At 39.5% G+C, this 16,738-nt stretch overlaps 1 protein-coding gene across 1 annotated transcript; it reads right to left on the bottom strand.

The window, feature by feature from the left end:
- Positions 1 to 2,832: 2,832 nt before the first annotated feature.
- On the bottom strand, positions 2,833 to 7,698 carry irx1a (iroquois homeobox 1a). Its single transcript, XM_079276316.1, has 4 exons — positions 7,278 to 7,698; positions 4,838 to 5,915; positions 4,290 to 4,365; positions 2,833 to 3,302 (listed from the first exon to the last, which is right to left on the bottom strand). The coding sequence occupies exons 1-4, from the start codon at positions 7,650 to 7,652 to the stop codon at positions 3,227 to 3,229; spliced, it is 1,605 nt and encodes a 534-aa protein (XP_079132442.1). The 5' UTR covers positions 7,653 to 7,698; the 3' UTR covers positions 2,833 to 3,226.
- Positions 7,699 to 16,738: the final 9,040 nt, after the last annotated feature.

Below are 16,738 nucleotides of genomic sequence, written 5' to 3' on the forward strand. Positions count from 1 at the left end.
ACAGCGCACAATTCACCACTAAAATGAATGGATTGCCACAGTGTGACACGTCTCAGTTGGAGGGGGAGATAGTCCTTGTTCACCGACAAAAGACTGTGGTATTATGGGGGCCCACAGCCTGCGACAGAATGCTAAATTGTTTTAGGGTCAACAACTTATTGTCTTTGCATGAGCCACAATTTACATATCTCCCGAGTAGGTTTCAGCAGTCAGTCGTCAGATGAAAATAGCAGAACCTCCTCTAGCCTTTGAAGGAGTTGGAGCCTTTCAAAGGTTGCTGGAAATAGTTTTGATAGTTTTTTTTTTATATATATATATATATATTTTTTAAGAAACAGCAAAACAACTCTTTTCTTAGTCTCCTCATGAGTAAATGGATTTATGATATAATGTATGGTAATCATTGTTTTTATTATCACTTTAACCATCATTGGGCAATTACCATAATATAAGCATTGTTTACTCTGTCTAACAATGGACGCTGTCTCTAAACCAAAGAACATCATGCATTTACCTCTATCATCCCAAAGCATATTATTCTGTATTCTCTATATTTACATTTAATTAATTTATCTGCTGTTCTTTATTTTTTTCTTTTTTTCATGGTCTTTATTTTCTTTCCTCCCCCTGCGTCGTGGCCCAGGGCATACGGGGTAGAAATGGCTGGAAGTGACAGCCTAATTATCAGCTCCAACTCCGCTCATTACCCATTAGACAATCCACTGTACATCCACTTACTAAATGAATAATTTTGTATATATTATGGCAACACAATATTATGGCCTGCAGCTAACGCCTTTGCGCTAACCTCACGCTGTTTCAGTACAAAAGAAATAAATGGGACACCGAGAGGTTATTTAATTTTACCCTTAAAAGCCAGCTCATGAGAGGATGTCATGTGCAAATGGGGCACGGAGGGAGGGAGGATATGGAATTTACACACCTGCCCTTTTCCGCCGCAAAATCAGAATCATTATTGCCAAAGCACGTGTGGTAGCATAAGTGAAATTGGCAGGAGTCAGTTCAGGCTTATGGCTTAATATTAATCTAATTATCAGCGACTGATATCTACTGATGTGGGCTGGAACACATTTTTTATATCTTCACATAGTAATGTTTTTATACCAATTGAGTTAGGGCTGAAAAAAAAGAAAAGACTGTTGAGTTAATATTGACGCAGTCATATTAAACGTCCTTCTCGGACTATTACGGTAAAATAATTTTCCTTTTCGCTCTGTTGAATGCTCTGGAACTAAGATTCGCCTATTTGCGTGTTTTGATGTGTTTGTGTTGTGAGTTTAGTTGTGTTAATGTAGCCATAAAAGCGGAATGACCCCGCTCCTTTCAACAAAACCCTCAGTGACCTTTGTTAATTTTTCCTCAACTGCATTTAGAGAATGGTCATTTAAGTGACACAGATTTATGCTCAGTCCCCCACTGCCACACGGTCGAATAAACGTTTACCAAGCATTCAAAGAAAGGATATGAGTCACCTTTGCAAGTTGCTGTAATGTTTTAGACTCGTGCAATTATTTCTAATAGCTTCATTTGGAAGTTATGTGTGTTAACTGCGGATTTTTTATTGCAAATTAATATTTGAAAATGAAGGATGATTTCGGCCCCAAACGAATAAAACATGTTCCAATAATATATCATGTGGATTTAGTGTCACACTATTTCCATAAATAAAGTGGCTTCTAGTGTTGCTCTTTGTATTACTCTGGGATGTGTGACATATAATACAGTCCGGTGGGTTTGAATCAAACTGTAAAGCATACTGCATTATGCACGACAATAAAGTTACAGTACAACTTGTACTGTACAAGTATTTCCACGTGGTTTATAGCTCTTTGGAGGGTGAAAGCTGTTTCAAGCAATATAATACTCGCCTATAGAGGTCGCTGTGATATTGCAAAACAGATGTGCTTAAGTCACTCCACAAGTTTTGCCCAATCAAATAATTGACCTCAGTTCGCATATTACTGCCATTTACAAAGGTGCCCTAATTCAAACAACTAGCATGTACTCCTACTAAACATAAGTTATATTAAAATAGATGACCAAAAAAAAACAAAAAAAGAACGTGGAGTTCTATCCAGACTACAATTAACCAAACACTATCACATTTTACAAAAATGTTACATTTACCTTTAGTATAATATGTGTGGAAGCTCCTGTAATGAAAAGAAAAATGCTTACATCATCTCCCATCACAGCTAATTACTTCACTTCCGTCTTATTATGTTTAAACCCCATGAGAATGTTGTGGTAAATCAATATTTGTTTTTGGTTACCGATTGAGGAGCAAAGAAGCTGCTTTCACAGGCGAATGATCACTATCAGCCGCGGGACAGAAAGGACCCCAAAACACTGACCCTGCTCCTCAAGGCCAACAGTGTCAGCCCGCTCCTCCTCCCAAAACTAAAATATTAATCATTTATCTTTGAATCGACTTCGCTCTCTGACAGATTAGATTTTAACCATTTGATTTTGTTTGGGCTGGGCGTTCCCATATTATTACTTAATGACCTTCCCAGCTGCTCCTGTCCATTTTCTGTCACCAGCAACCATCTGGACACTTATTAGCACCTCAATGCATCCACGCTGCTTTCCTCCCAAACTTGAATAAAATTAAGGCTGGCTGCACACTGCCAACATCTTTTTTTTCTCTCCCATTCACACCCTTTTTGAAATGAAATTGGTAGAAGGCCAGTATTTTCTTTTTATAATAATAATACAAATAATAATAATAATACCATGTAGAAAATAAATATAAGCTGAGGATACTCGTGGGTTTTGTCTATAATTTCATTTAGTTTATTTGGCAAAATATACGATCTGGACAAATTCCTTCAACGCTTCCTATTTACAAATTTAAATCACTTGGTATTTACATTAAAGAAAGGACACCAAAAACACAAGATAGAGACAAAATAATAAAAATAATTATTATTATAAAGTAAAAAGCCTACCAAAATGTCCCAGCCTGCCTCGGCAGAGTGGTGAGAGAGTAACATTATAGGCGCGATTATAGGCTACACAACAATAGAGGAAGTAATCCATCCATCCACAGGATATTACCAAATTACGCCATTTGTTCTGTACCGACTGAATGCTGCGCTGCATTATTATTTCTCAGTGTCCTTTTTAGGGAGTGTAAAGTCTTTTACAGTCTTTTTTTTCGATTCATCCTTTCTTTTTTTTCAAGCACGAAAAAATGTCTTGATCAAGCCGAGGAGAGAGCAGTGAGGACTCGTTGCGTGGCGTCTTGTGGACTCCTGGCGCTGGAAGGCAGAGAGGATCTGGATAAGAGTAATACAGAAAGGTAGATAAATACCCCCACCGTGTTTGGACAGCGGGTTTCAATATGCATCTCAATTGTCTGGCTGAACAGCTTTGATTTGAAACAGACTGCAGTGCCCCTCTCCAACCCCCCACTTACTTATTCAGATAATAATAATAACAATAATGATAATAATTGTTGTGATAATGACAATAATAATAATGATATATCGAAACATTATTTTCAGACTAAAAAAAATATGTTAGTGTCTGGGGGAAAATCCTCTTTATGTAACCATTATCAACATTTATTATCTTATATCCATAATATATGCTTGTTATTTTTATAAGACTGTTGCACACAAATGGGGTATTTTGTATTGGGCCTACTTGAGAACGAGGTAAACTTTTTTTCCCCTTTCTGTAAGAGCGATCCCTACGGCTCCGGGACTCCCAGGGGTCTTTAGGGAAAGCACACAGCCCAGACAGAGCCCGTTTTACTCGGTGACTTGATAAGTAGCCACACTCTCCCCAGAGGGGAGGAATTAAAGGGGGTGTTGGATGGGAGTCAAGACCCCTGTCACCCGCAAAGCAAACTGTGTTTTATTTATCTTTGTTTATTTTTATTTTGGAATTGTATCATCGTTGTTTTATGTAAAAAAAAAATGTAATAAAAAAATCCCAGATATAAAAGTTAGGTCCTATCCTGTAAATAGTAAAACAATTTGTATCCCCTTTAATAGTCTTCTCGAATAATAACTGGAGATATAATTTCATCAAAATCCTGGGCCTTCCCTAACGTTCATGATTAATTTTAGTTAGTTTAACGACATATGTTATATACATTGCTGGATGTATAAATCGGTCCATATTTTAAATGATGCAATAACCACAGCATTCTGAATGTATGATTTATTATAAAGCTGGGGCTAGTTATTTTCCTAAATATAGTTTTAATGTAGTTTTAATTTCCAACAGTCAACCAAAGCTAAAAAGTAAAGTCTTACCTGTCATGGATGGGTCGAAAGGAAGACTTCAGAATATGTGTTGGAGGTGAATCGGACCTGACACTGTTTTCGTGTTCTAAAAAGGAAATAAGCAAAACACTTATCAGTACTGGAATGCTGGATAAATTATAGGCCGATATTTGTATATGTTAACATGTCTGACTACAAAGGTGTCAACTGTTGATGTGTTGATATATATGTGAACATTGTGGATTTATGTATGTGGGTGCATGCGTGTGCACAGTGCTTTATTATATTATAGCACACACACACACACACACATCTATATATATATATATATATATATATATGTATATATATATATATATAGATATATATCTATATATATATATATAGATATATATATATATATAGATATAGATATAGATATATATCTATATATATAGATATAGATATAGATAAATACATGAATAAAAACAGGCGTGCGATGCACCATTAATGAAAGACACGCTCCTCTTTAATATAAAATGCATGACGCTTGAGCAGTGACATGTATGCGCGTGCACGCGTAGAGACTGTTGTCCTACCTATGTGCTTCGGACTGTGGCTCTCTGGTGGGGCCTTGCTGTCATTGCTGAGTGCTGCCGCGGCTGCTAATGGCGACACCACCACGGATGTCGGCTGCTGCTGGGCCTGCAAGTGGTGGTGGTGGTGCTGGTTTACTCCCAGAAACGACCTTACGTTTAGGAGGGAGTTCTGACCCAGGAAAGCCCCGTTTGTCCAGTTGTGGAACTTTCCAATCTGGCAAGTGTACAGTCCATGACTGGGGAGGAAGGCCGGGTGCGTCTGGATCTGGTGATGGGGCGCTGATGACAGAGTGGTGGCTCCTGGGCCACAAGGGGACGTGGGTTTCTGGGAAGAACTATCGGGACTTGTCGCGGTCTCTGCTAAAGACCATATTTTCGGCTTATTGTTAGACGGGAGAGGAAAGCTCCCGGGTCTATCCGGGGACAAGACTCTTGTGGTGTTGTTGTTGTTGCCGTCCGAGTTCTCTTTACTCCCTGGGTGAACTGAAATTGTGCTCTTAGATTTGTCAAAGGTCTCATGGGCCTGCAGGGCGAACGCCCGTCTTTTCTCCAAGCTGTCCAACTCTCCACCCGCACCGACACTACCCCTGTGGTCCCTGCTCCCCTCCGTTGATCTGTCATCATCGTCCTCGTTGCTCTGATCTCCGTCATTGTCGTCGATTTTGTCTATATCTATGCTCTCCAAATCAATCTCCTCCTCGTCTTCGTTTTTCTCCCCCTCGTCTCCACTGCCGAACAAGTTACCGTCCTCCCCGTCCTCTTTGCTCCTGCTTCCCCAGGTCACCTTGTTCTCCTTCTTGAGCCTCCTCCTGGCGTTGGCGAACCACGTGGAGACCTGCGTCAGCGTCATTTTGGTGATGATGGCCAGCATGATCTTCTCCCCCTTGGTCGGGTACGGGTTCTTCCTGTGCTCGTTGAGCCAGGCTTTCAGGGTGCTGGTGCTCTCCCGGGTGGCGTTCTTGGGCCTGGCCGGGTCCCCGTACTGAAACTGGCCGTAAGGATAGAAGGCTGGAGATGTGTGGGCTGCAAAGCTGCCAGGATGGACGCCAGGACTGTCCTTCAGCTCGTACTGGGATCCCTTGAAGATGAAGAAAAACGGTGGAATTTTTAAAATGTATAAGTTTGATACACTGAATTTAACTTTATTTAATTTGAATTGAATATAGATATTTATATGATCTTACAACGTGGCTTAAATGCACGTTGGCCATTGTTTGTATCTGCAACTCAAACAAGTGAGAATGCCCTCAGTTTCACCTGACTCCGAGCTTTCCACAAATAAGTTTCTCAACTTGCAAAATACCACATGCTATGCCTGCGTCACCTGCGCGCGCACAAAGGCTCACTCCAACGCAAGGGTCTTTTATTAGCAAACATGTTGCGTATACATGTCCGTCTAAAAACGGAATAAATGAAGTCAACAGGGCGAGAGAAAAATCCGTCGCATCATTGTGAACTGATGCTATTCAGACTGCCAGCTTTCATGTTTACCTGCCAAACTCTCCTCCACACTGCTCAAGTATATGTCAAAGCACTTTTAAGGCCTAAGTGAAGTTTTACCAGCGTGCCACACGCACTCTGGCTGGGATATCTTTCCTTTGGGCACAAACCTCGAACATATCGATCAGTTCACGTTGACGTTTTTGGGATAATTGCTCTTGTTTTGAAGCTTTAGCTCAAAGCTGCCCTGACGCACACATTTGCCAACACATTGACACACTGCAAGTTAGTTATTATCACCAGGTGGAGGCTACTTTAGGCCAACAGATGTCTGACAATTCCTCACCTAGACACATTCAAAATCCATGTGGCATTCAACCATGACAGAAGCATATATTGTCACCAAAACAAAGCCGAAACGGTGAAATCGTATTACATGTTGATAGCCTTCACGTTCAAATGTGGAATTTGTTTTAATGATCTGACAGCAATTAATATGTCCACAAGAAACGAGTAGAAACTTTTTCTTTACTTTTACTTACATGCTTAATTAAAACGCAGATCTATATTGCAATTTGTTTTCTTCTGCCGTGAAATGTAACTTAACATTTGATCGTTTTAACAATATGAGCTAAAACCCGTGGTTGGTGTAAATTGCATATTTTGGTAATATATATGCCTATATGGGCAAATACATCATTTTGAATAAGAGTTTTAGTTTCTTCTTTTTAGTTTTTAGCCACAGCTCAAACTTTGCGCATTTGTAACTCGGCCAAATATGGCACTGATCAGTGAAAACCTGAGCAAATATGGACTAATATTAAGAAATCAATATTTTAAAAAATCAGACATACTAGAATGCATTTGCATTTCTGAATTCGTTGTGTTTACATTACCCAGCCTATAGAGCGGTGATAACTTCAAGCATAAACAATAGCCTGTGCAACACCAAACCCGAAAAGAAAACAACCAAAAAAAAGCAAACAACATTAATTCTTACCATTTGTGAGAAAAGAGCCAAGTCCGCGCTGGTGTAAGGTAAGAAAGCGCTGTAGTTGTGTGCGTACGGGTTTGCGTACATGCCCAACACCGAGCTGACCGCCGCTGCTGTGGCGGACGGGCTTCCACCGATTTCAGTGCTCCCTCCCCGGGACGAAGGCGTAAGCACTCCCGGTCTCTCACTCCCGTACACCGCCTGGGAGGCACTTAAGTACTGCGGGTAGCCTAGCTGCGGGAAAGACATCTCCACCGCCGAATTGCCACACGGTCGTATCGTCCGACAAAAGCTGTGCGTAAAAAAGTGTGCGAGAGAAAAAAAGAACCAGGAGGAGTGAATGGAAAGTGTTTTAGCCAAAGTCACAGCTACTACAGACATACAGCGGTGTGCAGTCAAAACAACCCGCTTAAATCTCGGATTCCTCTCTTTTCTCGCGCAAAGTCCGCTGGATGTGATCTGATCAACAATTGCGCTCCGACTGACGCGCCTGGCCCTGAGGTCTCCAGGCTGATCTCTCAGATACAATTTGAAGTTGATGCTTTGATTGGCATCCCCTACTTGAGCCTGCAAGCTCCTCCTCATTTGGAGCGATGTGGATAATGTGAATATAGAGTGAGCACATTGGCTGGGGCCTCTTTCTCTCGCGCTCGCTCGCTCGCTCTCTCTCTCTCTCTCGCTCTCTCTCTCTCTCTCTCTCTCTCTCTCTCTCTCTCTCTCTCTCTCTCTCTCTCTCTCTCTCTCTCTCTCTCTCTCTCTCTCTCTCTCTCTCTCTCTCTCTCTCTCTCTCTCTCTCTCTGACACACACTCTCTCTCTCTCTCCCCCCCCCCTCTCTTCCCGTGTTTGGACTTGTTGTATGTTAAATGTTCAAGCATTAGAGTCCATTCACCGAAGGCTTTGATTGTTGTATGACAACCTGTCTACACGATTTTACAGCTGTCCGACACAGGGGGAAGTAAAACCGTCAGAAGAAAAAAATTACTTTGAATAGATTTAAATTGTAATTAACGAGGGAAAATGCCTCTCCGCAGAGGAATTAGTATTTGGTATCACGGGCTGCTGGTGCGTTTATTTATTGTTCAATCGACCTTACAGTTTAATTGTGTTTGTTGGTATAGGGCATTCTAAAATGTATGCCTTAATAAAATTACCAAATGAAAAAAAATAATAAATTCAGTATTATATAAGTATTATATTTCGGCTTGCGAAGTGAGTTTGACGTAAATAAATAATTTCCAGACGATTTTCCTGCAAAAGGCAAAGCAGTTAAAGAAAACCATATGATTTATTAATTATGTATGTTTTTATTGACTTCTGTTTTGGTTTCCTTTGATTTCTTCATAAAGGTTTAATCAGCCAAACTCTCTCTCTGTTTTTTCTCACCCTCTTGCCATCTGCAAGCGCGTGTGTTTGTGTGTGTGTGTGTGTGTGTGTGTGTGTGTGTGTGTGTGTGTGTGTGTGTGTGTGTGTGTGTGTGGGTGTGTGTGTGTGTGGACTTAAACCAGATTGTTGGTGTCCTTTGTAACAACATAGCCACTTCACGTTTCTATGTTTTGAGTGAAAAAGAGTGAGGAATAGCCAGGGACAACTCAAACACCGTGGAACCAGGTTGTAAAATGTGCGGGTCTCTGGCGCGTAACAGGATATTATCATGTACATTTTGAGTCCCTAATTTAATTTAGCGGCTTGCCTTCATTTTCAACACATGAACCCCCAAAAGTGAAAAAAGAGTCATGACAGTTTAGAAACCTGTTTACTGTGGCTTCTGTATTCCTAAAAAGCAAACATTCTAAATTGTATATTGTCTTTTATTTTATAAAATAGGCTATCGAAAAATATAATTCCGAACGAGTGGAATTGAAAGAAATATATATGTTGGTCACCGCCTCTTGAACCGTTTATCCTTTTTTCAGCTCAGAAAAAAAAAAAAAAAAGGCTCGGACTTCCTTTGCTGTCCACTCCTGACACAGCCATGTGGCTTCAGGAGAGGGGGCTGTTCATGTTTTAACAGTTCTATTTTGATTTGATTCTTATGTCACCCACCTCCCGAGTCAACGAGAGGTATTCTGTAGATCTCGATTTAATACCTTAACGACTGAAGCCCAAGAAGTCAGTAGATTTTGATCTGCACCAGATGGCTCCGAGTGGATATTGCCGAGCGCCGAGGATCTGTTAAAAATATCTGAGGGGCACTGATGGTAATCTGGGTAACACATCAGAAAGGAAGGGGAGGAATGGCAATTGTGATAACCTGCTGGGAATGTGTGCAGGGGGCTAAATATGATGGTTGTGGTGGAGGGGGGACTGGGAGTATGGAGACCGATAATCTCTCTGTAAAGACATTATAGAAATAGGAGAACCCGCAATAGACTTAATTATTATATTGGTAATTCAATTGAATTATTTGATTTGTACAACACACTGGATGAAAGTTTTTTTTCTCCGAAGAAAATGTTTGAAAAATAGAAATTTGACTCCTGGTAAACAATGGCACGTGTTAAGGGCAATAAACCATCACCGTTAACTGATTTATTGGGTCTTGTTAAACTCTCATTACCACCACAAGCTCCTCAGCTTCGACAGAGAGAGAGAGAGCGAGAGGGGGAGAGAGGGGGAGAGAGAGAGGGAGAGAGGGACAACTTTGTTCCGGATCCTCCCGCCGTACATCCCACAACACGTTCACTCCGAACGTATTTCCACGAAACAGACGGGATTTCCGTGGCTGTATGACGCGCAAGAGCGTGCGCGCACACACACGTGCACACGCACACGTACACCCCAACACAACTTAACCATTTTGAATACTCACTCCCTTTGGAAAAAGAAAGAAAGCAAATCCTCAGGCTGCTCATATTAGAGAGTTGTATCATGTAAATCGACAGGAGGCTCTTCATAAGCTGCTATGCCTTAATGGACACATTCTAATAAGTCACTCATGTGGTGGATACCTTCTTTTTTTAACACCCTTCCACGTTTTAAATTTCCCGTCACCTATTACATCTTAAGTTTTTATATTCTTGGTACCTCTGCAAAAAAAAGAAATAATGTGTTCATATTGTGTATGTTACTGATGTGTGTGATGTAAAATGTAAAATGGCTTGTAAGCACATGCTTCATCCACCCAAACTGTCACCCACAAAACCTACAAGAAAGATATCTGAGAAGCTCCTCTCTCTCTCTGATAAATAGTTTGAACATCCGATGCTAATGACAGGAAATAGTATATGAGGATAGACACCTTGCTTATTACTCATGTCTAAGCTATAATACAATTGGGTATTGTGCATTTCAATCAATACATTATTCAGGTTACCAATGAATGAAAACACAAACACTTCAGGTATTTCATTCAGGGGAAAAAAGTGATAGACCATATACGAGGAAAGCGAACATTTATGATTTTTGCAAACGTTTTTTTCAAGTTAATTTTTTCTCAAGTTTATTTTTTCTCAAGTATATGCATCTTGAATATGTAACCAAACGCAAATGTCCTGTTTTGCAGCACAAGCTATAACTTTAGTCTTATTATATCTCTTTTTCTAAAATCTATATTTTCTTAACTTTATATCAACATATCACCGACAAAATGTAATTTACAAAAGCCTGTTGTACTTTGACAAGAGTGTTTATAGCATTTATGTTTTTTATAAAAACAAAGAAGTGAGCATGGGTTCCATGTCAATGTTGTCTTGTAATTTAGCCTTATTCAGTTTAATTGGAATGTATATATGCTTGAACCCAAGTTTCTTGAAACTAGGCCAACACATAGACCTGAATTATCCAATAGAAGTCAAAGAGAGTGAACCTGTTTTACAATAACAGCAGTTATGTTGACAGTTGGCTACCACCGCAGAGGTTAAGGGTGTCTCTGAACTAATAAGTGTGGTGAAAGATACTCCTTTTCTGCCTCTGGGAGTGCCAAAGTTGAGGAAAGGTTAAGAATCCGCAGAATGTCCCATTTGTGCTTTTCTTGCAGATTATCAAATTAAGTGATGAAACCAGAACTCCCTTTCCCCCTGAAGAAAGGAGATTAGATGGATATCAATGATATCAATGGACCATCACATGTTAGACCTCTTCCCTTTAACATCGCACACAAACATGTACGCTCACGCATGGGTCCAAACCTACTCCCTCAACTGCGTCAGAGCAACTCAACTATTTAGCTGAGGGTTAGAGTCAGAGGACCACTGGTGTTACTGTGAGACATTTGATACACAGACAACTGCACCACACCTATAGGTAAGGAAACTAGGAATTTCCTGGATAATAAAAGAGGTCTATTCTGGGTCTTAGAAGGTCAAGACGTTATGCATTGACAGCTAAACACTTGGAGGGGGTGGTGTTCCCTAGTGTTGAAGTGACAAAGAGCTTCTGAGCTTAAATTCTTGCCAAAATAAAAGGTGCACTCTAAAAATGTTGAGTATACTTAAAAAGGTTAAGCAACCAGCTGCAAAGGCTTTTTTGAGTATACTCAACTAAGTTGTGTCAACTTAGGATAAGAAGTTAACTCAAAGTGCTATTTTAAGTTTCTTAAACGTATTACTATTCAGACCTACTTATGTACTTAAGTTAACATAACTTAAAATATTGAGTCTGATCCTCATGTCTACTCATGTACTTAAGTAAAGAACACTTGAAATATCAAGTTTGAGAAACTTAAAATAGCACTTTGAGTTAACTTCTTATCCTAAGTTGACACAACTTAGTTGAGTATACTCAAAAAGCCTTTGCAGCTGGTTGCTTAACCTTTTTAAGTGTACTCAACTTTTGTTTTTTTACAGCATCATTTTTAATTAATTAGAAATGTACACCGTTAAAGAAAAGAAAAACATCGTAAAACACAAAATGTTTAATAACAATAAGTTATTTGCTTGCAAAACAATATTGTCTTTCAATTTGAACACTTGAATAGTAAAGGGGGTCAACATCCTTATAATCTCTACTTCATGCCATTTTAAACCCAAAGACACCGACTAAAGTTCCGTCCTAATACTCAGTCAAAACAAAAAGAAATGCAAATATGTGCCTGCATGGCGCTATGTGGCAGTAACAACAATAAACTAAAATTAAATTATAATACACCTAAAGCGCAGGACCAGCAGTGGATAGTTCAGCTGTAATATACAAAGTATATACAAATAATAAACTTGTTAAACATCTAACACTTAAGGGAGTTGACCAATTTGGTCAACTCATACCATTGGCATTTGGTCAAGTTGGTGACATTTCAGTCCCTCATGAAAATCCAGTCAAGACCATAGGCGTGGTTTAGATATGGCAGGCTACTTCAGCAAACTGTTCTTTAAGGCCTGAACCCGGGTAGAGCACTGGGTACCAAGGTTCATGAACACCTTTTGAATTACTTAAAAAATGTGTACCGTAAGTCCTTCGGATAGTCCAGGTTAAGAGCCTGGATGAGCCCAAACAAAAGGGCAAATGCGGTTGGGAAGTCGCATACATCCTCCAGGACAATCCGTTCCTCAATCACCAGGGCGATGCTTATTGTTGTTGGACTTGAGTGGACCACCCCAACGCCATCTTCAACAACTGAATATTCCAAGTTCAACTCCCTTGACGCAAAATTCCTCCAGGTCTGTATTTTAAAGAAAAACAAGCATAGAGAGACTTTCATAAATATTCACCCCCTCTTTAAAGTTCTCTTTTTTTCCCTTCCCATTCTGTGACAATACATTTGAAAAGTCAAAATACATTTATGGTTGGTAAATTTTCTGCAGATTTTAAAAACTAAAATATACTACTTTCATACCATATTCACCCCCACATTTGTATTATAGTATTTTAATATTTAAATATTCATACTCTGAATGTCGTGTCTTGTCATTAAATAAATAAATAAATAGAGCAGAATACAGGGAAACATTTGCTCACTGTACAGGCTTCCTTCGATTCAATAAGTGACAAAAACCTGAAGGATCTGCCATAAAACAATGGACAAAATCACTCCAAATCTGCCAGATTCTTACTCTAAAGACATGTAGCAGCAAAGGGTGCTAATGGTGTTTTGCAGCAGTTGGATGTGCAGTACGGCTTCTCAAATACCTTTAGTCCTCCAACAGGTACTTGGAAATCAATAATTCGACCTAAAATTACATTATTATACTATTTATAACATTACCAAGTCTGCTTAGGCCCATAGAGGATGTTTGTCTCTGTGCTCCTGACTCAGTGTGCCCAAAACACAACTGACCTTACGCAATTTTACCAATTTATCTCAGTTTCTGGATATATTTAAAGGAAATGAACATCAAATTGTTCGTGCTTTTTTGATCGCTTGTTTCAATCTATATACAAACGAGAAACCCTGTCTTCTAAAATTTACATTTGTATACTATTAATTTGTTTTGGAAATTACATATTTTATAAGTAACATACTTTGACATCGGAGATGGGGATTTGCGCCTTAAGTTCCACGTGTTTAGTTTGAGGCAACACAAGCTTATTAGTTAATGAAAGGTCGTGGTTTCAGTTAAATGTGAACACGTCCTGTCTCGTGCTTCACTATTGTCTCTTTAATTATCAAACCAAGACGTCAATATTTCCCTGAGATTAGCCAAGTGCCACGATTGGCAAAAGATAACTGTAAAAAAAGATGAATTATGCTTTAGTGTTCATGAGAAGAGCTTGTGGAAAAAACAACAACCGTTTTGCAGATACATGCAACATCTAATCACTTGGCAGATACATTTATTAACATGTCCTCATTATGTTGATTACATTTTGCTCAAGTGTATTTTCTGTTGCAAATTAGAAGTGGCTAAACAGAGAAAGAGTTGAAAAAAGGTCTACGTTAGTTCATTTAAGGTAACTCCCACTCAGCAGAGTACATTGCCCTGCACTGTAATTCGATAATGATGGACTACTGCAGCAAGAACACTACAACCACCACTGTAGCTGAACGTATAATGCATACATACAAACACGAGCAAACACTAAGCACTGAGGCTGTTACCTCATCATGATTTAGTATCACCATGAGAAGCTCATCCAAATAAGTACCGCTTGCTGCAAAGTTTTATGACAGTATTTCATGATTGTTGAGTGAAGTTTCTTTTAACTCATTCTGGCTTCCTGCTGCATACAAAAGACAACAGTCAAGGATCTGACTTATTTCCTCCCCAAGGGCATTCTCAGGGGTGGCTAATGAACGGGTGGACCCAGATTTTGATGTGGTTAGGGGCCAAGGGGAGAGAAATGTGAGAAGGGGTGTTAATTGTTTTGGCTCTTTGCTGGGGAAACATATCAACATTAGATCTAATGGAGGTTAAAGACTCTCATTGCCATAGGGGCTGGAGCTAATGAATAGCTATAACTAGCCAAGGAGAGGGAGAGAGAGAGAGAGAGAGAGAGAGAGAGAGAGAGAGGGGGTGAAAAAGAGGATGCCACATTTACTGGCCTTTAAAAGGTTTTAACTACATTCAGAGTGTTTCATTGCAGCATTGACTTAAGAGGATTAACATTAAAGACTCATGAAAGTATTTTTATGTGAAATGTATTTTTTTAAATGGGACTTCTTCAATTATAAGCACAGCTACTTGCAACTACAGTGAGTGACCTCAAGGACAACTTCAAGATAAGAGAAGATTCCCCAATCTCCTTATTTTAAGTAGCATTGCCATTTTAATTTACCTTCATTAAATACGGACACTTTCTACTTTAAAACCTGTTGCAAATAGATTCACAAATTCTGCACATTTCATCTAAGACTGCAGACGATATTTAACCATTTTGGCAATTCACAAACTAATTCCATTACTTGGTATACTTAACTTCTCCGTGAATAATCCACTGAATGCTCGTGAGCCAACAGGCTGCAAGCCACAGACTCCTGGTCTATACTGTATATGCCCATCGCCACTATTCAGTTGCAGATGTATGCAAAGCACAGTAAACGTGTGAGATGTACAAAAACACTTTGGACAAAGAGAACAACGTTATCAAAGTCTTCTTTTTGTCCCACGTATAATTTTATGGTAAATCTGAATGAGGGAGACTCAAACATTGTTATAAATATTCATAAGAGTTAGTCTCTTATTGCAAATGTTTATTTGCTGCCTCAGAAACAGTGAAAACAAAATGGGAGCATGCAAATCAACAGCGTTAATTGAATTTTAAGGAAATGCCTTCTTGGGGAAGAAGCTTTTTCTACACTGAAGTATTCTTTTGAAATAACAACCTTTGATATTGGTGTAAAGGATAGATTGAAAGATAAAATGATGAGCAGAAAGCATGACAAATGGAATTTTAATGAGGCTGTTTCTTTCATCTGTCATCATGTTGTGCTGCGTCTTGCTTTGGTGCATCTTTGTACTTACTATTCAGAGTAGTTGAAACCTGCTGTTTCTACTGGACATGCCTCGTCCTCTCACTCTTAACGCCGCTATCACCTTGATCACTGATCAGACTGACTCTGTTTCAGTTGCTTTGGGGTTGAACTTCCTGGAGTGTTTATTTGCCTATAAACACTCAAGCCTAAAAAAACAAACAGAGAGCTATTAGAATAATATAAAGTAGGAAGGTTTGGATGAGATGCTTTTTTCTTTGAGTCCTTTTATGAAAAATATACAACATGTGAATATTTGGCGTTATTTCAGTGGACAACTAACTTTCATCTGATCTATTTTATGTCACAGGATATCGGTCTTGACAGCTGTGGGACCAGAAACTACTGTTTAGATTGAAATTATTGATGTCATCATGGCTCCTGACTAGGGTAACCATTGGCCCCACCCTCTAGCCTTTGGTGTTATGGGGTCACAGACGAAAACAGCAGTCTGTCAAATTCACTTATGCAGTAATGAGTTATAGACACCATGATCTGGGAAGGGGAGGGGGTTGTTAGAGGGCAAGCAACCACAAAAAAAATCTGGGTTCCAAAAGGGTTTACAGGCTATTGATGTATTAGATTAGCTCTTTGTGACACAGATTAGATCTTCCTGTTGCAGCTGAGCAGGGACAAACATCATGGAATCTTCTTTTTCTCTGTTTGGACAACCATGACGAGCCTCGATATGAACGAATTAGGTTGCCCGAGACTATACAACCTTAGATATGTCATCTGGCGATGCTCAAGACATTGTTTTAGCTTGGATGCTATTGTTCCTCTGGAGGAAAAACAGGAACCATATTGATCGAACAATTTAATGTCTACGGTTTGAATTGGTCCCTTTTATTTGTCGCGACGTGCCGATCATTTTCATGGGTCATTCAGAGCAAAGCATGTATAAGCTGGATGACAGATTTATCATCCTGCAGTCACATTGCTTAGATGTCCAAAAGTAGATGTGTACTTAGTACCAAACGGCTTTATTTCCTGTGTTTTTCTTTCGTAGAGCCCCATAAAAGTGAGATGACGAACAACATGTTTTTCTGTCTACAGTGTTGATTCGTTTGTTCGGTGGCACCTGCTCCTGTTGACAATGTCAATAAAGGTACTTCAAAACAA

The sequence above is a fragment of the Melanostigma gelatinosum genome, assembly GCF_949748355.1.
Source record: "Melanostigma gelatinosum genome assembly, chromosome: 9".
In the NCBI taxonomy this organism is placed as follows: Eukaryota; Metazoa; Chordata; class Actinopteri; order Perciformes; family Zoarcidae; genus Melanostigma; species Melanostigma gelatinosum.